General features: G+C 40.5%; 3 protein-coding genes across 6 annotated transcripts in view; 2 read left to right on the forward strand and 1 right to left on the reverse strand.

Annotated features, from left to right (window-relative positions):
- The first annotated feature begins 4920 nt into the window (after positions 1–4920).
- LOC120572701 (sarcolipin) lies at positions 4921–6513 on the forward strand. Its single transcript, XM_039822062.1, has 2 exons — positions 4921–5148; positions 5727–6513. The coding sequence occupies exon 2, from the start codon at positions 5836–5838 to the stop codon at positions 5929–5931; it is 96 nt and encodes a 31-aa protein (XP_039677996.1). The 5' UTR covers positions 4921–5148; positions 5727–5835; the 3' UTR covers positions 5932–6513.
- kbtbd3 (kelch repeat and BTB (POZ) domain containing 3) lies at positions 6465–14864 on the reverse strand. The gene is given in 12 exon segments (XM_039822022.1): positions 6465–6752; positions 9250–9402; positions 9920–10069; positions 10197–10487; positions 10613–10855; positions 11259–11549; positions 11635–11808; positions 12546–12673; positions 12676–12727; positions 13359–13524; positions 13700–13985; positions 14342–14864. Coding segments are annotated over 10 exon segments (1893 nt in total). The 5' UTR covers positions 13975–13985; positions 14342–14864; the 3' UTR covers positions 6465–6752; positions 9250–9279.
- A 1118-nt stretch (positions 14865–15982) lies between these two features.
- fam168a (family with sequence similarity 168 member A) overlaps positions 15983–23288 on the forward strand; it is a 29524-nt gene continuing 22218 nt past the window's right edge. For 2 of the 4 annotated variants that reach the window (XM_039822035.1, XM_039822055.1), the window contains exon 1: positions 15983–16192. The gene's annotated coding sequence lies outside the window, so the exon portion shown is untranslated. Of the gene's footprint in view, positions 16193–16440; positions 16464–23288 lie in introns of those variants that run through there. The other 2 variants (XM_039822046.1, XM_039822043.1) reach the window with 2 other exon arrangements.

Raw genomic sequence — 23288 nt, forward strand, 5'->3', positions numbered from 1 at the left:
AGATTCATGACAACAGCTCCTTTGGGTGTGAGTGTGTTCCAGCATGCATGGACTGGATGTGGTCTTTGTATGTGTTTGGGAGCATGAAAAATCTGTGCGTCATTGTGTGCGATTATACATGGGTGTGTTGTGTAATGAAGCCCTCACCTGTCCTCAGCCATCTCAGTAATTACAGTCCTAGGCTGAGCTGCTGGCCAGTGGGAACCCTTCGTCGTCTTAACAGCACGCTCAGTTTAGGCTACAAAACAACAGCTGGTCAGACAGGAGACCATGGCTGCCCTCTCCGGCATCATAACAACAAAACAAGTCTAATAAATAAAAACTCTTTAATGAGCGTTGGTTAGCCAGAGACATGAGTCAGGTACATTTGTTAGGGAATTAATCAGGGACAGTACCTGCCAGGGATAAAACTTTGCCACCTATTTTCTTAGCAACACTTAACATTTGTATCCAGTGTACACAATAACAGGGCAAGATGGGTTAATTTAAAAGGCAGGAATCTATTCTGCTTCCATTTTAATCGGTATTTTCTGTCTATGTCTGACGCACAATTTTGTTGCAATCCAGTCAATCTGACTTCCTAAATGTCTTAAATGTAATGTCTGTAAATAGTTGAAAAAACAATCTCACTGCCAGCTCCATTTAGTAGCTGATCTGAAGCTTCCAAACACACAATCTTCCCCAGCACATGGAGCAGTTAGCCTACTTGTACTTGAAAACTTCCATTTTCCATTTCCTTCTGAGCATTTTAAGGACTTCTCATGCAATCTGGCTTAAAAGATGAGGTTCAACGTTCATTTTTGACATTGGAAACAGCAGTTGAGAATACAATCTTACCACAAAGTCCACTTAGTAGCTGATGAATGATCCTAATGCTAATGAAGATCGTGTCATGATCAAAAGCTGGACCTTGTAGTGAGATTTGTTACTCGACTACTGTTTCCAGACAAACTTTCAATCTTATCTTATAAGTCTAAATTTAACTATATATTTCAGAGTTGGTCAGCCATTCATGAACTTGTGAACAATGAGGGTCAATGTTCTACAAAGTGGAAAAATCACTTTCAGGTTATGAACATGGAGATTATGAAGATATTTGTGTTCAAGGGCAGTTTCACCTCATCCCTCAGCCAAGCTCTGAAAAAAACAGTGTAATGGTGAGAACTAGAGTGGAACCACTTGTGTACCCTGAGGCATGCCATCACCCTTTGATATTCAGGGCCAGGAGCCAGAGGCCAAACTCCTGTTGCTGGCATCTTTGTATTCTAATTAGCTGGAGACTGCATGGGCAGAAAAAGAAACTAGATCCTTCTAAAATAGTGATTCTGATCTCTGGGGAATTATGCAAGCACATATCTGTCTGTTCTTGGAGAAAATGTGAATCATAAAAAACTAAGGTGATGAAAACAGGTAAAAGGACATATATCAGCTGGTTCATTTATGACCTCTTTTTCCGAGACTGAAATATTTTTGCTCATGAGGGCCAATTTAAAGATGATGTGTAACCACAACATTTAAAATGTAAAAGAAAAAAGAGAAGACACATCATGCTGTAGCACTGAAGAATGTAAAAGATCAGTCTATTCATTGATTAATTGGTAACTAAAAAGAATATAAGACGGACAGAAGTTAGTTGGCAGCAGATCTGATGTTCAAACATAATATTACAACAAGCCAAAATATTAATGGGGAGTCATGTGTGTGTGTGTGTGTGTGTGTGTGTGTGTTGTGTGCGTGCGTGTGTGCATGCGTGCATGCGTGCGTGCATTCGTGTAATTCATGACTTGTTAACAACTGTATGGAAATGCCAGCTTTCGAGCTTAGACATTATATAGTTCGACATCTTAGAAAATATGTTTAGTTGCCCTCTTTCCGAGAGTTAGATGAGAAGATTGATGCCACTAATGTCTGTACACAAAATATGAAGCTATAGCCAGCAGCCGTTTAGCTTAGTTTAGCAAAAAGACTGGAGGCAGAACCCAATGTTTGTTTTTTATACGGATTAAACAAAATATTAATATTTCATTAGAGAGTTTTAGAGGCACTGGTACATTTGGACAGAGCCAGGCTAGCGGTTTCCCCCTTCTTCCAGTCTTTATGCTGAGCTAAACCAATCTCCTCCTGGCTCTAGCTTCATATTGAGTGTAAAGGCAAAGTGTTGCCTGCCTATTAAGATTGTTAATAAGATTAATAAATTGAATTAATCTTGTGTTTAGGATTGATATCACTCTTGTGTCCGTACACTAGATATGAAGCTTTAGCCAGCAGGCGATTAGCTTAGCATAAAGACTGGAAGCAAAACCTCAAATTGTCATTGTCACAGTTTGGTTTTTGTAAGAATTAAACAAACAATATATCAATTATCAATTATTGACCTTAAGGCTAGCTGTTTTCCTCTTACTTTCCATCTTTATGCTAATAAACTAATTGACTCCTGGCATACATTGGTTGCTGTAGAGAGATACTATTGATATTATTGATGGTTTGATTTGTCAACTTTATTTTTTTTATTTTTGCCATAACATTCACAGCTGGCAAGCATGAAATAGTCACCAAACTAGATTATAAACAGTATTGCAGTCCTATTGCATGCACATGTATGCACATAGCCTACACTCACACATACACGCATGCACGCACATGCACACACACACACACATACACACACACACACACACACGCACACACACACACACAAACATAGCACCCCAGAATGTGTGGAATGGTGTCTCTGAGGCCTTGTTGACACCCCTCTGTCTCTCCACTGATTTAGAGGGTAACCCTGCCCCGCTTTTCTATCTTAAACACACACACACACAGCTGTCACAGTGGGCTGTGGTCCACCCCGCACAGAGATGCCTGCACACCTCGCCCCACTTTATTCAATCACCCCAGTGCTAGATCTATGTGACAATGGGAATCCCTGGTTCAAATAGCTATTGGTCCAATGCTGGCAGGGCAGCAGAGAGATAAAATGGCAGCCGTTTTGATCTGTTAAATCCTCTGGGAATGACCTTGGAATCCTGTGATGGAAAGGTTCAAGGGAGCCGAGCTCATACACAGTCCTGCTATGACCCGTCTGTGAGAAGGTGTGTGTCAAGGGGGTTTAACATTAGTTCAGAGATAACACCGTTTTAAGCAGCTGTCAAGTGTGAGATGAGCTGAGAGGTTCACTGTGGTGAACTGTCAAAATCCCTTTCTTAGTGCCAGCATAACATAACAGAGGAATAATGTAAGAGTACAATGCATATACACAACCACAAGAGAGAGAAAAGAATGCTCTATAGTCACGTTTTGGCAAATACACTTGTTTGCTTTCTGGTGTTTACCGTGCATAACTGCACGGTAAACAGCTTAGCTTAACACCGGAAGCAGCTAGCCTAGATCTGTCCAAAAAGGTAGCAACACCTGCCTTCCAGTACCTCTAAAGCTTACTAATGAACGCATTATATCTTAGTTGTTAAATCTGTACTGTCCCAACACAGGTTGTACTGGCAGCACAGAGTCAGTTTCAGTTAATTTAGGTTAAGAGATAGAATGACAGAAACTAAACAAAAACACTAAATGGATGAGGGTTCTCAGTCATTGTCCATCACGGTCTCAACAGGAAGGCTCTCCATAGCACACCACCCTCCTCTCTTTTTACTCTTCTCTGACCCTCAAGGCCCACCCTCTAGAGAATGACAACCAATCAATGGCACCTGTGGCCATGACAGTAAAAAAACAAAGATGTGGTTTTACAGGTGTGATATGTGCAGGAATATGGCTGGGAGCAGTGACCTCCGGAAGTCTGGCAAACTCATGGTGGAGACACAAAATATAAGGGTAACTACTCCGGTCCAAAATAATTGTCCATTAAACCCCCGTGAAACCACAGCATAATTTTTACACTTTTTGTACAGATTTAAAAATAAAAATAAACAAGGTGCTGGTAGATGGATTTTGCTAACTTTGCATGGAATCCCTTACCCCTGTTTCCAGTCTTTATGCTAAGCTAAGCTAACCAGATGGCTGTAACTCCATTTTTACCATACATACATAGAGAGGTATCAATCAAGTATTCACATGGGGATTTGTTGGTCCAAGTTTGATATAAAATTTGGTCAGGAGACATTCTATAATATAGAGCTATAAAAAACATAACCTACTTTTCCCAGCGGTGAATATACATATTGGTGCCTCACTGCCTATCAGCCTGTCTGCACTTCACTCAGGGGAGCAGAATCTGATTTAGCCCGGCTGCCTGTGTCTGTCTATCCATCAGTTAAAATAAACCGATTTAGCAAGGGTGCCAGCCTCTACATGCAACACTGCCACATGGCCTACACATCCTCTTATTGTCTTTCCTGGCTGTCGTGGTATTTCCAGCAGCCACAAAGAATATTTAAAGTAACTTAAGTGCAGTGGCAGAAAGGACTGTTTATACCATCATACTGATTAACTATGGGAGGAATTAACCTTCCTTTTTTGGGAAAGTTTCTCTATGACAGGGAAGACAGCATGATGAATTGTGGCATCAGTTGGATTTAAACCTACATGTCTCCAATGTTGCATTTTGGAGAGGTCGCTCTGTTATTCTTCTTTCCCCCTGTGCATAGCTCATACCCAGATACTGAGTGATACTGTTACAGTTTCCTATATCCATCAGAAGATGTGAGTATTGTGTTTGGAACAACTGTAATCCACCTAGTATCTGCAATAATGTTTTATAAATAACCCTAAATCCCTCCTCTGTTGTGTGTGTGTGTGTGTGTGTGTGTGTGAGAGAGAGAGAGAGAGAGAGAGAGAGAGAGAGAGAGAGAGAGAGAGAGAGAGAGAGACTGTATGGGTATAGATGGGGGACAAACCAGTGGATGAGATTGTGGAAAATAACACACTCTATTGGTTGTTTAGTTGGTGTGTGACATCAGTCTGTCTGTATGTGAAACATGGGCGGTCCGCTTTGGATGGCTACTTTAGGAGCGGGCCCTGCCCCTGGCGACCACAGAGAGCTGGACAACAGCAGGAAGGTCAGCTGCTAATAGATGCTGCAGAGAAGAAGTGCCACAATAGAGAAGTTTCCAGAAGACTAGTAAGAAGTTATCAGAGGTCAAGTACTACTGGAACACATAAGAACATCTGCTTCCTCTTCTTCTTGTTCATAGAAAGGTAACAGCTCACTGAATATATCTGATTTGGGGTTATCATTCTGAATAAGGTTGTCATAGTTGGAAGAATAATGTCGGCTAATAATCCAAAACCTTTTTGAAAAATTCTGTAATTGACATCTGAGTGTAAAGGGACTTTGGAAAGGTGATCTTTCATGTGAATACATTTTTCACTGCAGTACTTTGAAGCTGGTCATGTGTGTGTTGTTAGTGTGTTATTAAGTATGCTTTGTGGGTTGCGTTGTGTTCCATGTATGTATATGAGGGGTTATTCTAGCACCTCTCCCTGATGAGTGACTGATCTGTGAACACATGTAACGACCCGCCTGAGAAGTTGCTGATCCATCCATCTAATGTATAACACAGGCAACAAACATGCACACATGCAAACAGCACGTGCCACTGAACACACACACACATACACGCACACACACACACACACACACACACACACACACACACACACACACACACACACACACACACACACACACACACACATACATACGCCTAAATACCATCTTATTTGCCTTGGTCATACCTGTGTTATTTCTTTCATTGCTCATATTCTCTCTACAGCTCTCAGGTCCAGGACCAGCCACACCTCTTTAAAATACATCCAACACATCTGCATCCTTCGTCCTTGTCTCCTTTCCTTCGTCTTCCTCTCCTCTGGTGTGATACCACCATGGACCGCTCGGCGAAGGAGCTGTTCCTCAACTTCATGATCGTCTTAATCACTGTTCTGCTGATGTGGCTCCTGGTGAAAGTTTACCAGGACTGAACCATGGCGCAACAAGAGAGGAGATGAATGAGAGGCAGAGGACATGGAGAGATATGTGTGTGGAGGGAAGCCAGCATGGTTACTGTAGGACTTTGCTGCTGATTGATTCTTGTTCAGACACAGTGTTTACATCTTTTCATTCTTTTATTCGATGAGCACTGGTTTGGTCCAGAACTCTAGTTTGTATTTGATTGCCATGTGATTGCTGCAGACAGGGCAGATTGTCAATGACAAACTAGTCTTGGATCAGTATTTGTATTCTGATGTTTTTTTTTTATGTGGCCTTGAATCTTTGGCAAGAGCCAAATGGGAAGTCACAGTCAAGATGGGAGGGTGTAAAAAAATAAATAAACAGGAGTTTTAGGCTCTAGTTTTTGTGACAGCAATAAAAACACACTGCAATGTCACTAACAGTAGTTTATACCTGTCACTGTGTACCTTTGATACATTGAACCATTTGATACATTTACTTAGTGATGCATGTGTCAAATGTAGAGACTGTATCTACTCAAAGAATAAGACATCAACACAAATAATGAAACATGTTTATGTTTACTTCTTGACATTAAACAGTCTTTCATTTTTTGGATTATTTTTCTGTTTTAAAACACAAAAGTACTGTATGCATTCATGACTTACACCATGAAGACCATGTTTTTCTTATTGTTAAGTTATTGTATTCTTTGAAGCAACAGAGTATTTCTCTATGGTTACATAAGTCTCATCAAACAAGCAGTTACTGAAGATTATCAGGTGATCTGTGTATTGATCACATGTAGAATTATATATCATGAGAGGAGAAACAGGGCATGCATGGCAGTCTGAAACAGAATAAAGGCAAGATGTTTAGGAAGATTCACCCAGATAATTTAGACAGTATTGCCATGAAATTATTTTAATTGAGTTATAAATAGTGTAATATATATGAGCAGGTCTCTATCACGTCCCACATGACAGACCCACTTATAGGACCCTTACCTAAAAATATTACAAAATAATGTGTGCTGAAAAGGTCTTATGAGGTCAGGTGTGTTGTGTAATGTTACCAGAACAAAATAATTTGATGCGTTCAGGATGCAAAACTGAGGACACATAAAACCCCTATAATCCACCGGGCACGTCTGCGCTCCGTTCTGGAAGCGAGCAATCGCCGCCATTCAAGTCAACGCTTGACATTCCACCACCCGTAAAGCGGCATGTCCCAGAGGCGTGAGTGAATTTTTTTTATATCTGCATTTATGTCAAAACCTAGAGACTTTCAAACTTTCTAAATGTCATTTATTAAATGTATTCATGTCAAAATGACATATAAACATCTTTTCGTATTCTATTTTGCATTTATTAAATGTATTCATGTCAAAATGACATATAAACATCTTTTCGTATTCTATTTTGCATGGAAACGATTCCAACACGCTTGCGTGTCACGCAGACAATGTGCAAGCTCTAACCTGTTAACATGGGAGCCAAAATAAAAACGGACACGCCACGCAGCTGGCACGCTCACGCCACGCATCCAGTGTGCAGCCGGCCTAAAGATACACGGCAGGTCAATTTTCAGGCGAGCCGCAGGGGAGTTTGGACAGCCGAGCAGGAAGTTAAACAGCAAGAGCATCCAGTCAATTTACCAAAAGTCCCCCCCCCCAATATTATATACGTCTCCTCTACAACACCACGGACAACGAGAGATTCATCTTGGAGGTGTAAAAACATACAGTATATCACAAAAGTGAGTACAGCCCTCACATTTTAGCAAATATTTCATTATATCTTTTAATGGGACAACACTGAAGAAATTACACTTTGATACAATGTAAAGTATTAAGTGTACAGCTTGTATAACAGTGTAAATGTGCTGTCCCCTCAAAATAACTCACTAACCATTAATGTCTAAACCACTGGCAACAAAAGTGAGTACACCCTATGTTAAATTCCCATAGAGGCAGGCAGATTTTTATTTTTAAAGGCCAGTTATTTCATGGATCCAGGATACTATGCATCCTGATAAAGTTCCCTTGGCCTTTGGAATTAAAATAGCCCCACATCATCACATACCCTTCACCATACCTAGAGATTGGCATGGGGTACTTTCCATAAAATCATCTCTCAATGCAAATCAAACCAGCTATTAGGCATGGTTTTATGTCGGTTAGCCTAATAGCTGGTTTGATTTGCATTGAGAGATGATTTTATGGAAAGTACCCCATGCCAATCTCTAGGTATGGTGAAGGGCATGTGATGATGTGGGGCTATTTTAATTCCAAAGGCCAAGGGAACTTTAACACGAACTTGCAAAGTAAATGTACTGTAGGTGACAGGAGAAGAAGCTTTGGCTGTCTGGGAGATGTCAGCCAATTCGTCGGGAATAACATTTTATTTATAAGATTTTTTTTTCACAAGACAACATCTAAAAGAAAAACACAGCAGTGTGTAAATTCTGCAATGTAATGCTAACCGACACAGCTGGGACCACCTAAAATTTGTATCTGCACTAAGGAAGCATAGCTATCTATACATTTTAACTAGTTGTGTACTATACTGTATGTTTCAGTTGTCTGGTCTTGGTCTTGACTCGGTCTTGCCCTGCATTGGTCTTGGTCTAGTCTCGGTCTCAACCCCCCAAAGTCTTGGTCTTGTCTCGGTCTCGATACACTCTGGTCTTGGTATTGACTTGATCTCGGTTTAGGTGGTCTTGACTACAACAATGGACATCACAGATCCAACGGCAGAAAAGAGAAGGCATGGAGTTTGATTAGAGGAGTGCCTGGAGTGGAAGGCAGATACTAGCTTAATAAACACGTGATTGTTCTTTTGAATACTAGAGACAATACATACAATACAATCCGCGAGTCGGGCAGGCAAGACGCTCTGCTTCTCAGACGCAGTGTGGTATGGCACGTGGCGGAGGACGGAACAAAACCGCGGCGCAGCAGGAACGCAGCGTGGGGCTTGGTGCAAAATTCGGGCGAGTCCCTCCTGAAGGCTGTGTCAATGGAGCTTCAAAGTGTTACATAACAAAGTCTCCTTTTTCTATATGTGAGCTGTAGAAGAGCTGATTAATGTACAGATACTGAGAGTTCTTCTCTTTGGGGAAAATTCTCCTTTTAAAACATACGAAGCAGAAAAAATATTCAGCTACTAAAATAGGATTTCTAAAATAGTCTTCTTCTCAATAGGGTTCCTCCATGGGAGAGACCGCATTTTGATTGACACAACAAATGACAGCAGGTGCTTCCCACATACGAAGTTAAGGACTTGTGGGTAGTTGCATACATCAATGATATATGTAAGTTAACACACACATGTATAACCACTCACATGTGTTGATGAGCGTGTGTCTGCTGTGTATCATGCTGTGTCACCCCACGGATCTTTGTATCTGTTGAAACTGATGAGCTGGCAGTGGAACTCAGTGAGCGCTCTGGGCATGGGAGCCACTTCCTCCCATTGACTCCTCCCACTGTGGTACACCTGTACAAGTCCCAAGAAAACAGATCTTAGAGGAGGAATACCCTCTGCCCCAAAAAAAACAAAGGGTATAAATGATCACATCTTCAGCAATACATTAACTTTAAATGAAGATTTTGGAGCAGGGCCACACCTCTGGCTAACCCATCCTCTCCTGTTTGTATGTTATCTCAACCCACTCTCCCTAACCTCTTTCCTTTCACTATTTATCTGATCATCCCTCCTTTTATCCCCTCTCTTATTCCATCCTGTGTATACATCTCCCATCTCTACCGTCTCCTGGGCTCCTACATTCATCCCCTCTCTCACATACATTCCTCCTCATTGTGTAATGGTGATACATTTATAGTAGTAATATACTCATAACATACTGTACACATGCAGTACACACATAGAGACATACTGGCATATCTTTTAGATATCAAGTGGCCTTCACCCTTAGCTCATGAAACCATGACTTAGAACACCATCAATAAAAGTCAAATTAGGGCAGCTTCTCTGAATGTAAAGGTTATCCTACCTGAACTTCATCAGTGATCTCGTCCGGTGAATAGTCTCCACCCAGGATGTAGATTCTGTCTCTCATACCCACTGCTCCGGCATTGAACCCAGCACACTCAAATGACCCTTCACCCTTCCACACACAGGTCTCTGGACAAAAACTGTAGACCTGGATAGGGAAAAAAGTCACACTTTGAAGTCTGTTTTTCACTATGTAAACAGTCCTGCTTGTAAAACTGCATAAGCCTGTTTAATGACTGGCAACTCATTCGTTCATCAGTGCCCTGATGGCTCACCTTGTAAGTGGACAGGTCACAGAGGTGCAGTGTATTGTTAACTGACACCGCCTTGACCAGTGTAGCGTGGAAGAACTGGCCAAACTCTGCCACCAGGCGGCTCCACTGGTCCTGCTGGGCGTCATAGCAGAAGAAGCAGTCCAGTGAGGGGTTAAAGGAGTCTGTGATCTCCACCTCTGACCCCAATGTATAGATAACACTGCCACAAACACTGGCCTCAGGGTAGAAGATGGCAGTTGGCAGCGGGCTGACGGAGCTCCAGGTCTGGGTCAGAGGGTTATAATACTCTACCTAGAATATATGATAGAAAAGAATGACTGAACTGCACATAAACATCCACACTTAATAATCTAGTGATGAAAGAACATCTGAACCAACAATATGGTCCCAATCGTACATTAAAGAGACACTGTTACCTCCAGCAGACTGGGAGCTTCCCCTCTGGATCCTGTGGTCCGTCCTCCAATGACATACACTCGGTCCAGGCAAGTTACAGCTGTGTGTGTGGTTCTGGGCTTCAGCATGGCAGGTGCAGGCGTGCAGGTTAGGGTAACAGGACAGAAGCACCAAACCTCGTCCGTGGCGTAATGGAACGGCTCGGCCACATGGAGACGTATTGCCCGGCAACAGTTCCCCCGGCAACCACCTGTCACAAATATCTTAGATCCAGTGGAAAGACGAGAAGATCAGGAACTTTTGTAAGCTATAACGGAGAGCATGCTTATTTAAAGCTAATGTACTTGCACTTACTACTTGTTGTCTGGAGTTTGCACCTTCAAGGTTGAAAGCACTTAATTGAAAGTCACTTTGGATAAAAGCGTCAGCTAAATGACATGTAATGTAATGTAATGAAACCATAATAAAAATGTCTAGTTGCATTATTAATTCCAAACCACCCCCACCCACTTACTTTATGGTTGAACTGCTCATAAGCTATGCCCACACCAAGGCTATAACTTGTAATAAGGGGTCACAAGTTGAGCTTGCTTAATTGTGAAGGGACACAACGCAAACAGTTTGGGAACCACTGCTCTAAACAGCTGCAGGACTCCTAAAACGTACCTTCTCAGCAAAGCTGGTAATGTATGATCCCGGTGGGTTTGGCATAGTAGCTGTCACCTCTCCATGCCCTGTTCCCAGTTCTTTCCACCGGTCTGTTTCCAGACAGTAGCAGAAGGTGTGGCGGATCTCTCCGTTCTCCTCCGTCTTGTGGATGTAGATGTAGCTTTGCGTGGTGGCTGGCCTGGCATCGGAGAGCAGGCCGTTGTACTGATCCTGCCTGCTCTGAGCCTCTGACAGCAAGGCAAGACAGGACTCACCATTGCAGAGGAGAGAGTCTGAGTCACGCAGAGTCTGACAGAGAAGGTGAGGGGTGACACAGGAGGATGAGACAATTACATATAAAATCCAAAATCCTGCACATGCAGTGTGTTCATACCTTTATTACAGTTGCAGGAAGATGGTGGAGTCTGGTTAGAGATAACAAGCCTGGCAACAGTTTTTGTCTTCGCGAAAGATCATGGCGTGTCCATCTAAGAAGAGACATCACCACCGCCTCCTCACTAGGCACGTTTAGAGCGTCAGACCTCAGGCATGACTCCAACACATTCACCTATAAGAAGCAATTGAAATATTAAATACTAATCAAATCAAAATCACTTTTTACGCTATTATTACTAAGAAAGGTCCCACCCAAGGCTTTCAGGGCCAGACTTTATGATTTCTTAAGTGTAATTATGGGAACAATGTTATGCCCTGTGTTTACAAATAAGATAAGTTAGGACAGTATTCTTTACTGTGCTATTACTGTGTTTAAGCCAGACATTTGACATAAAAGAGGCCCCATTTTTATCCACGGCTCTCATTTAAAAACCTAATGAAATCATTTTAAATCCTTTCATTAAATAAAAAATGCTATATCTTATATCTAAATCATAACCTTTTTTTTCTCTGCATGTGGAAGATTTAAGAGAGGCTAAGACAGCTGAAACATATTGACAAATGTCACTATATTTTTTTTAAAGGCCATTTAAAATGGATGCTGTCATTTTTCTCAACCTCCCTTCTTTAACATTAGATAAATCACCAAGAGTTGGATCAAGAGTTACAGTTTACTGGCTATGAAATATGATTATGAGTTGCCGTTTTAATTACTGCGAATGAGCGAAAACTGGTTAAAGTCATTGCTCAGGCAGACAGAATGCAGACTACATTCATAATATATAATCAAGGTGTAAACTAATTAAAGGAACGTATGGCTTTATTAACAAATACGCTACATTCATCCTTATATAAACCTCAGCTTCTCTGATTAAATAACTTCCTTATCCAGCCCTTGTTAAGCAGCACCTGCATATCCAGAAAGTCCTGGGTTTTGGAAAGGTCAGAGAAGTTTTGAACCACAAACTCGTTGGCTCTTTGCAGGAGAGAGGCCGAGCCGTAGGCCTCAGCGAGGGAGAGGAGGGACAGACAATTAAAAGATCCATGGTTCCAATCAGGAAGTTGCTGCACGCTTGGGACAAGACTGACACCTGAGGACACATACAATACATATAAAAAAAGTATCTTATTAAAGAACTGTTTCTTTAATAACTGTTGATCTGTTAGTGTTAATCTAATTGAATGAAGGCCCTGTAACACCCACACAAGTGTTTTTGCTTGCTTGATTAGACCTCTGTTTGGGTTGAAGTTGGGTGGAGCTATGCTGGGAATTACATGAGGTCACCAAAGTTCATGTACCAATAAGTTATAAAATAATATTAATAAAGTTGTCAGTTTTCCAATGCTAATAGACGCTCCAAAATGCATAATAAATTCAGCCATCAATAATTGTATTATTTACACCTGTGCTTCTACAACTGTGACATGTCAAATTGTGAACTTTTTGTTTAGTAACACCCTAAGCCTGACAAGGAGGCGCTGGTTATGGCACAAACTTGGCAAACTTAAGATTATTTTTGGGCTTTATTTGATAGGAAAGCTGAAGACAAAGGGGGGATGACATGCAGCAAAGGGCCGCGGGTCTGACTTGAACCCGGGCCACTGCAGTAAGGACTGACCCTTAGTATATGGGGCGCACGCTCAACCAGGTGAGCTACCAAGGCGCCCAGATGTACTGTATGTTTAAGAAAAATGAAAAATAAAGAGTGTTTGTATTTCTACCTGCAGAAAAGAGGCAAGCTGAAACAACATGTCTACATTGCCATCAGTGATGAGTGTCTCTCCAGAATAGGCAAAGTCCAGGAAAGAACCCACTGCCACCGGACACTGGTTACCCAAAGTCACTGAACCATCACCACACTCTCGCATATCCACCTCAAACATGGCCCTAAACACAGAGCAGTTACTATATTAACAGACAGGCAGACAGACAGACAGACAGACAGACAGACAGACAGACAGATGACAGATAGATAGATAGATAGATAGATAGATAGATAGATAGATAGATAGATAGATAGATAGATAGATAGATTAGATAGATAGATAGATAGATGGAATACCTGAAGAAATCACTGCATGCTGCAAGGACACAACGATGGCAGGGAAAACTGTGATCTTGGACCTTAATGATGAAGTCAAACAGCAAGCCTTGCTCCCTGAATGATCTAAGCACCCCCAGCAGCTGGAGTCCGTGGGACTCCGGCACCTGCAGCAGGGTCCGGTACTCTGGGACGCCGTTGAATTGTGGAGTACTGCCAGGTGTACTACTGGGGGGGCTTTTGCTGGAGTTGTGAGCATTGGTGATACAGGACGATGACTCTTGGGGTTCATCCATCTTCTCAAATTCTGACAATAAAAAAGAAAATAATCATATAGGTCATAATGCATTTTCACAGAATATAGTGAGTAGTGAGTCTAAGTCTGAATATGTGTGTGTGTGTGTGTGTGTGTGTGTGTAAGAGACACAGAGAGAGGTGAGTAGAGATAAGAAAGAGGAACGCATTATTTCTGAGAACAGTTTAAGAAAGATCTGTGTCTTGCACATTTAGTATTGTCACAATTATTCAGTTCAAAATGCAGATACACACACTACCTTAAATAATGTATCGCTGTTAAAAGTCATTTATAAATGATAGAAGTATATGTGAAATATAGCCTACAGGTATCGTATGTAATTCTGAAGCAGGGCACGCACTACCTACCGTGTCAGCACCTAGGACAGCTCTCTCTTTCTCATGCCATTCCAACTTCCGGAAGCGTGAAATCACGCGATGACTCGGACAGCTTTTTCTTTTTTTGCAATTATACTTGTCGGTAACATCATTTTTCGTGAAAGTGCGCTGTTTTGTTTGAGTTGTGTGTCTCTTTTATAAAAGCCCTGGAGTTGTATGTGAATGTATTCGGCTCTTTGTTTGCGGTAGAGGAATGGGCAATGGCAGCTGGGAACTGTAGTTCTCTCTGATTGGACGCTTGGTCTTGGCTAAAAACTCGGTGAGAGTGTGCTCATTTCGCGTCTAAAGGCCTAGAACAGCCTACTAGTTTGAGGTTTAAAACTGTTATTAGTTGCAGATAGATAGGGTTCACAAATACTACAGACGGGAATAGGCTGTCAGCCTGTCACATCCTTTGTCTGTGTCGCTCGCTGGAGCGGTTTGTTTTGTAGGCTATGCTCTGAGTCTGCAGATAAGGCGATGCTTATTTATAACGTATTTCCTTTACCAATTGTAACTGCAATGGGCTCTGCAATATATTAAACTAAATGCAGCAACCATTCCCATATTATACCTAATTTAAAAAACGACACATTTTTCTTATTAGTGGTAGGGGATAAATGCACATCACAGCACAAGAAAGGCTTTATTATTAAGAATATATATTTAATAAATAGATCAAATAAATTGCATTCAAGCTAAAACTGTAGGCTACAATATGTGCAAAAAGGCAGGCAGGGACCCAGTGTATGTTCTTAAAATTGAGTCACTGTGGTGTAATGCAACTCATCACCACTGGATGGCGTCGCCTTGCTGTGAAGCAAGATTTGTGGCTAGCAAAAGTCTCTGAATTATTGGTAAACGTGAACTTCCAGCCATTCTGCAGTACCGTTCAACCACCACAGTGCTGCTCCTGACCAAATAACACACTTTCCTGCCTGAAAATGTTGATTACACACACACACACACACACACACACACACACACACACATATATATATATATATATATATATATATATATATATATATATATATATATATATATATATATATATATATATATATATATATATATATATATATATATCTGCAGGCTTTTGTAAACGTACAATATAGCTACTACAGCGCGTGTTTAGGCCACTCCTGGTAATAATGCAACGGCATACTGATGTAATTTCTCAGCAACACAAAAACCAAGAACTCAATCGATAAAATGCGAGCGAACCCACAGAACAGAACAAAGAATTCTTTGACATGCATAATAACACTGTTACTTAAGTAACAGTGTTATTATGCATGTCTCAATTAAAACATATTCCTTCATCTAAAATATATATTATGTAGGCTATCTATTAGTAGGATATCTTTTAAAAGTCGCACTTAAGCCTTACAATCGAATGCTTCATTATTGAGTGATTGAGAGTAGGACCAGTAATAATCAGTGAAATGAACAACAGAAACTAGGGATATTCTGTCACTCATTTGCCGTTTTTCTTTTGGTTATAAGTCAGAACTATATCGATCCATCTGTCTTTATTATCTTATCTATTATTTGTCTAGTATCAAAGCCGCTCCACTATTATGTTATCGGTGGGTCGGACCCCCTCCTCTCTCCTTACATCCCTGCATCCCTCCCTTCCTCTCTCCCTCCCGGCAGTGCATCCCCATCCCCCACACGGTGGCCGTCTCTTCGGGTGAAAGCTGTCTTCTCTGCGCCACTGGTCCGACAAAACGTTGCTGTAGCAGAGCCAGTCCGCACCGACCTGAGGCACAACAGACCCACGGGAGAGATCACGTACGCACACGGGGAATCTTTTTTTTGTTCTACCGAGTGGCTTTGGTAAGTCTCGTCCGATGTTTATTAAGGAGGACAGGAATGTCCATGTGTCGACTTGCTAGTTGTTCGTTTTTTTCCCTCTGTATCCCTTCGATTGTCCTCCGTGGTGGCTACAGTGGGGGGAACTAACGTTAGCGGGCTAAGCTAAACCAGCTAGCTTTAACAACAGAATCAAACTTCTACTAGTTCTCGTATCGGTACGGGTGTTCGTGTTATTGGTTTGAGTTCAGGCGGTTAAAGTAGCGGTTGCGGTTGCGGTGCGGTCTGATCTTTTGTGAGTATATTTTATTGCCGTTTGCTCGCTAATTAGCAATTTGAACAGCGTGTGTCGAGGGATGCTACGGGTTAGCGGTTGCCTTTTCAGGTTAGCAGACAAGCTAAGCTAACGTTAGTATTATGTGACCCGCATAGATTCCTGCATGGAGTGCTTCGGAATGGTGGAATTGTCATGCTAACGGTAGCTAATCTGGTGATAATTGGCAAGATGGCATCTCGGAGTTGTTATCTAGAAATCGGTGGATTTTTCAAAATGGTGTCTTAAGCTTGTTTGAGTGTGACCATTTTTGTCCAACCATGGCTGTTTTGGCGTTGCTTGCTATCTCAGGAATGCGGTGTTCTGCCAGTACATACTCTGATGGATATATCTACATATTAATCTATTATTTGGTGGTAAATACAAACGCCTGCATGCTAGACTGTATCCTCCAGGCTACAGCCACAATTCTAAACAAAACATCGTATTTTGGAGTGGAACTGATTTGTTTTTTATCGGAGTTTTGTGTTGCATCTGTAGTGTGTTTTTAAAAGTGTGTATAAATTAAAGTGTACCTTCTATTCTGCATAATGAAAATATTTGCACACTTGATTTATATGTTAACGTTACATCTTCACTAAGCCTATGCACACCACGTAGGTTCATAATAAACATGTTTCCTCTTGATGTTCAATTTTGGTTACATGAAGACACCAGCTATTGTTAGAATAGGTGTTTTATAATGCTTTTTTTTAAATTTTTTATACGTATTTATCTTGGCAGCAACCAATGGTTATATTCTGTGTTGATTGGTTGCTGACCAGTTTCGGATTAAACAAGTATTGTTCATTTTACAGAATGTCCATTACAATTTATCAAATAAAGACCTCTTCAAATGGCTTTTGTTTGACCAACTCTCCCAAACGAAAACAAAAGATTTTATTTTACAATGACAATAATTGGAGAAAATCAGTCTAGACATAGACTTTCAGTCAACTAATTGATTCATCAACTAGTTCAGTGCGAGTAGAGATGCAACAGGGAATCACTGTACTCACTGACGACACAAACTCAACAGAGCCTCACATAGTTCAAAAGAGACAGGATTACACAAAATGCTAAAGGCACATTTTGCTTCTTCTCTCTTATGACTATTCTTATCAGTGAAATGAATCCTCTTTGCGATCATCTTTTTTCTTTTTTTTGGTTGGGGGGGAGATTACCTGCTTTAGTCATTGACTACTAATCCCATTTAATTCAAGAAGCCTTATCTGTCTAAAGGGATTTCTGAGATGCTACTGTTCTTGGCCCGCACCAGAGCAACACAGTTTTATCTGTGTACAGTTCAAATAGCACCCTGCAGAGACAGGAAGAAGCTCACTGCTCCATGTATATTAGGCATTCAGTGATGTGATTTGTTTTACATTTTTTAATTAGGTTATGGTAAAGGCTGTGCACAAGAATCTTTTAATAGACCCTAGTGAAATTAAGCAGCAGCTGGCAGAATTGCATTCCCCTGATGAAGCCATATTAAATGCAAGGGCAATGGTCATCCTTGACAAATCCACATAAAAAATTACAGTATATTGGTGTCATTTTAAATTAATCTATATTTTTGCAGAGGATTAAAACATGATCTTAATTGGGATACATATCAGTTAGTGTCAGTTTTGTATTGGCTAGTTCAATTTTATCTTCAATCTAAGGTGACCCCTGTCTGCCAGGCTAGGGAAAAGGAAAGGGGGGGGGGCATGCGTTGAGCGCAGTCTCATGTGTATGAATAGGGGGCTGTAAAACTGTCAGGCTATAGAAAGCTGGAGTCACTTAACGTTACAAGAGTGAATGGTTCTATAACTGACTGTTGTCTTTCTACCACTTTGTCCCGTGTGGTTTGAACCACTTAATAAGTTGCTCATCAGAGATCAGTAAACAAGATGCTTCCAGATGGCAGCTTCCAGATTCACCCTCCTCATCATTCATGTTCATTACTAAAACTGTGACTCTACCGATTTATATCCGTTACGTATACATCTAATTATTTTTTTCCTTTTATTAATTGATTAATCATTTAGTCTATAAAATGTCAATTTCCCAATGCCAGTCCTGACCACACACACCTGCGCAAATATATTGGCAACTGCCAGTTGCATGCAAATGCTTTCTTCCTTTATAATTACCCTGTCAGTCAGCTTACACATCCACTAAGCTTTATGCAAAATATGCGCGATGGCATCATCTGGTGACTTGGAACTAGTGCTAGCTACTTTCATTCATCAAAATAGTTGGCAACACTGCTGATGGGCATTCAACTCATGTTGGACCCGTTCAGACATCGCTGTTTATCACTGAGTAGAGAATCCAGTCTGCAGTGTAGTTCAAACTAGGGCTTCACAATATATTGTTTCAACATTGACATAGTGATATGCGCATGTGCAAAAGTCCCATCGTAGGGAGTGCAATGTCAAGTCAGGCAATTGAACTCGTCATGCTACAACTTTTTGCTGCTTGATACAAAAGGAGAATGTGCACGGTTTTCTTTTGCGGCATTTCATTTAACATGCTTATGTTGGCAAATGCATAACAGTTAGTATCGGTTATTGGCCTCCTTGATCACTAATAATGGGTATAGGCCCTGGGGAAAAAAACATCTGTTGATCCCTAGTAACAGTAACCGTAGAAGATGTGAAACATTAGTCAAGTTAGTAAGCAATCAAAGTAATAGTATATAATGATTACTGTATTAACTATTCTCAAGTGTTATCCGGACTGTAAACATTAGTTATGTCAGACCAGTCAAACTTAACACAATGAGGTAGCAACTTGTATAGAATCGACTACATTCTGCTCCTGTGCTGGGGCCAGCTGAACATGGAGCTGAGTCCCCGTTCGGGCGTCCGTATATGGATATCTGCGACGAGTGAATAACATCTTGTCCAGAATGTTAAGAAAAACACACAAAGCGTAGAGCAGACTGAAACCTGGGCCTTTGTCTTGCAGGAAGCAATTTTACATACGTTCACATTCTGGGACTTTTTGGGATATTTTGGGATTTGTTTTGGAAATCCAATATTATGAACCGTATATGAATGAGAGAAAATCACCAAAAGCATCTGTCAGCTTGTCTTGTATCAAATGCTGCCACTGCAAGACGGCACGGTACTTATGTTTCGTGTGTATTAGCATGGATTTATTTGTTTTGACTCTACACCCAGAGCACTGCTGTATCTAATTGAGATACACATGGGATACGATTTGAATAGGTATTTTTCACACAAGACCTAGTTTGGCTCTATATGTTTTAGAAAGCTTGAAATATCTGAGTGATTGGCATTGATCACCAACTCTCAAAATCCCCATCTCATTAATAATGGTGCTTTTGTGCAAAGAGACAACATTATGGCCTTTTTCTTTTCTCCCTGTGTTTGTGAAATCCCACCACAGACAATAATGCCTGTCTGCTGTTAATATTGCCTGAAGGTATTGTTTATAATGACTCATAAAGCGGTTTGTTCTCTTGTGTGTTTTCATGCTTGTGAATTTGTGTCCGTGCATGCATGTGTCCGTGTTTTAAAATTGGGGGTTTAGGGTTTGATTCCAACCTGTGGCCCTTTGCTGCATGTCTTTCCCCTCTCCGCCCTTCCTGTCTACAACTGTACTATCAATTAAAGGCCAGCTCATTATTTGCTCTCCCATCTTAATGTGGCATTTGCAACTGCAAGTAATCAATATCACCTTTTAAGCTTTATGCATTCAGTAAGTGTGCAGATACTGCAACAGGCAGCCATTGATGCACCAGAGCCTTTTTATTAGGGCTGTTTCAGACATATACATAGTCACAACAATAATAGACAACATGGTCAGATGCAGCCCGCAACAGTTTCATAATAAACCGAAAATATTTGTACACAAATTCAACGGATGACAGTCAACACAGTCTACTGGGGGTTTCAACACGACGGGTAAGGCGTCTCCCCGCTTTTCTCCCATAGCAGTTTGCCATGACCGGCTCAGGTCGGCTTGGAAAATCCTGGGGTAAAGGTGGCTCACGGCTCCGTCCGAAGGTGTTAAATGTAAGATTTATTTCACCCACACGCTTTATAAATATTATTGCCATGCCTTCAAGTGCCCCCAAAAAGTTAACTTGGTTGGCAATGATGAACGCTTTTGCATGATTTATTTTTTTGGCTCTCCTCAAGTGACAAATTTTACATGGGCTCGTGGTAGTGTGGTATGGTATGTGGTATTGATATCTGTCGGCTATAACTTTTCTCTCCATTCAGCAATTTTGTTGTCTGGTGTAACGGAGTGTTACACTAGCATTGGCTGTAGTTGTTTCCAGTATCATTCAGGCCTACTATTGATGTTATAATTCCCTAGATGCTGTGAGAAGAGCTCATTAAAAGTCAAATTGCTTGATGTTGTGTTTTTAAAGAGTTAGAAGCCTCTAATTACCACCTTAAATAAGGACTCTTTGTCACCACCGTCTTTGGTCCTTACCTTAAACTGAGATTAGATTTTATTTTTATTTTTTTTCTGCATATGGAATCTTGCATTTAAATGCAAACTGTATCATGGCAACGCATACAAATCTTGACCTCAGTGTCAACACCTTAGAACACTTTCCATACTATTAACTATAATGTAGCTCTTCAGTGTGTGTTGGTAACCAAGGAGGGGGGTAGAAATCAAATCTCCACAAATAGATAATGTTGAAGGGTATATAATTCAGTGGAACATTTCCATTTTCAGTGGGCCGGCACAATATCGTCACATAATCCAGGGATGCAGACCCATGAGGTTTGTAACTTAGATGATTTTGGAAAAGAGAATAGCGGAGGAAGCCAGCACAGAGAAAAGGGGAGATGCTGTCCCAAAGTGTATAGTGCTGTCCTAGATCTAAAATAGCCTAGGGCTGTTTGGAGCTCGCTGCTGCAGGGCAGATCTGATTGTGTGGATAGCAGGGGGATTTCTGATTCCATCACACTGCCTTTGAGCACTATTGTAAGACGGATTTGGTCTCGGGCTTGATTATGGATGTCAGTTCTGATTGTGATAGCGGGCACTATTAGTTTCTCTGTCCCTTAGGTCTGTGTTTTGTTAGATATCCTGCTGTAGTAAGATTGGTGTTGTGTTAAAGGGCCTGTCAACCTACATGAGCACACTATTTTTTGTTTCTATAAATATTTAGTGTCAAAGAGAAAAACTTCACATTTGAAAACAAGTTGTGATTTTTGTTTGGTCAATAAAATTTAGATGATTACGTTCCCATGGCATCTGCAAACGTTTTGGGGCATTTTTGCTTTAAAAGGGGTCTCAAACGAATAACCATTACTGATTACTGTGAATGGGCTCATGGTTTCAGCTTTACAGTACAGTGAGCCGTGCTAAAGTAATATGCTATAGAATAAAAAATCAACTAATAGGAAAAGAGCTGCCTTTAAATAGATTAAATGTGTGACTCATTATCTAGGTAAGTATTTTAAATACCAATGATATAATACTTTTACTTTACATTGCATTACACTCAGCAAATGTATCGTCTTTGGTTGTTATTTTCATATTTTTATTTTGGTTTCCTTTTCATATGACCCAAGTGAAAAGCTGCCTTCTTGAGGATTAAATAAAAGAAGCTATTCTCTCCTGTGCTGAAGTGTTATGACGCCCACCGGTTTTGATTTGTTGCTTTAAAGAGTAGATGCCTGGTGAGGTATTGTGTGGGAGGATAGTCTGTGGGGGTTGTATTTTACATGTTCTCCAGGAGTGAGTGAGTGTGTGTCCATTATTGCCTCTTCTGGAGTGAAACCAACATATTTATATTTATATTTATATATATATATATATATATATCTTTTTCTTTTTTTTTATTTACTTACATACACAAATTAAATATCTGGGTTATGATCTTTGCAGATTGGAAACAAAGCACTACCTGACTGTCACATTACTGAGCTCACACAGAACAGTTTAAGATGGACACCCACAAATGCACCCAGCTTTGTTGCGAGCTGTGTTTTTTCTATGTAGGCCTTGAGGCTATAGCTTGCGAGTTCACCCCAAATGAAGTTCCACTAATAGAGTTTAAGCTTAACAAAGTCCTGAAAAATAACTCTGGTTAAACCATGGGGCTGGAAGGTCTTTCTAATAATCTGTCACTTGGTGTGGGAACCAGAGGGGGAACAAGCACTACCTTTTTAATAATTTGGGCTATTTAAAAGCTTGTTCCCTGCACGACAGCAATTTTAAAATGTGTCCTAGCAAAAAACATTGTTTTTCTTCTCAGTGTTTTGAATGAATAATTTCTAACTCGTCTTCATCTGATAATTATTTTGATAATAGTTTCATCATTTTATGTCATTTGCGTACAAAAAAAATACTTAACACTTTCTGGCACTTTACGAATATTTAATAACATTATTTTGGACTTGTGATTGCCATTTTTAATTTTTTTTCACTTGAAGATTAACTGATTAGTTGATTGACAGAAAAGTAATGGGCAACTATTGTGATTATCTAGTAATTTAGATTTTGCAAATACATGACAATTTTTTCCAGTTCCAGCTTTTCAATTGTATGGATTTACTCCTTTTCTTTCAAATGAGCGTACATTGAACATCTTTTGGGTTTTGGAGTGTTGTCAAAAATAACAGATGAGACATTTGAATGGTTCTGGTAAATTAGGATTGTGAAATATATATATATATATATATATATATATATATATATATATATATATATATATATATATATATATATCCCAAAATGGCAGATTGTTCCCTTCTAACCGTAACAAGTGTTGCACGACAAAATCATTAAGAGCTTACACTTCATTGTGAACACACAGCCCAA

The sequence above is a fragment of the Perca fluviatilis genome, chromosome 2 (genome assembly GCF_010015445.1).
Source record: "Perca fluviatilis chromosome 2, GENO_Pfluv_1.0, whole genome shotgun sequence".
Lineage (NCBI taxonomy): Eukaryota > Metazoa > Chordata > Actinopteri > Perciformes > Percidae > Perca > Perca fluviatilis.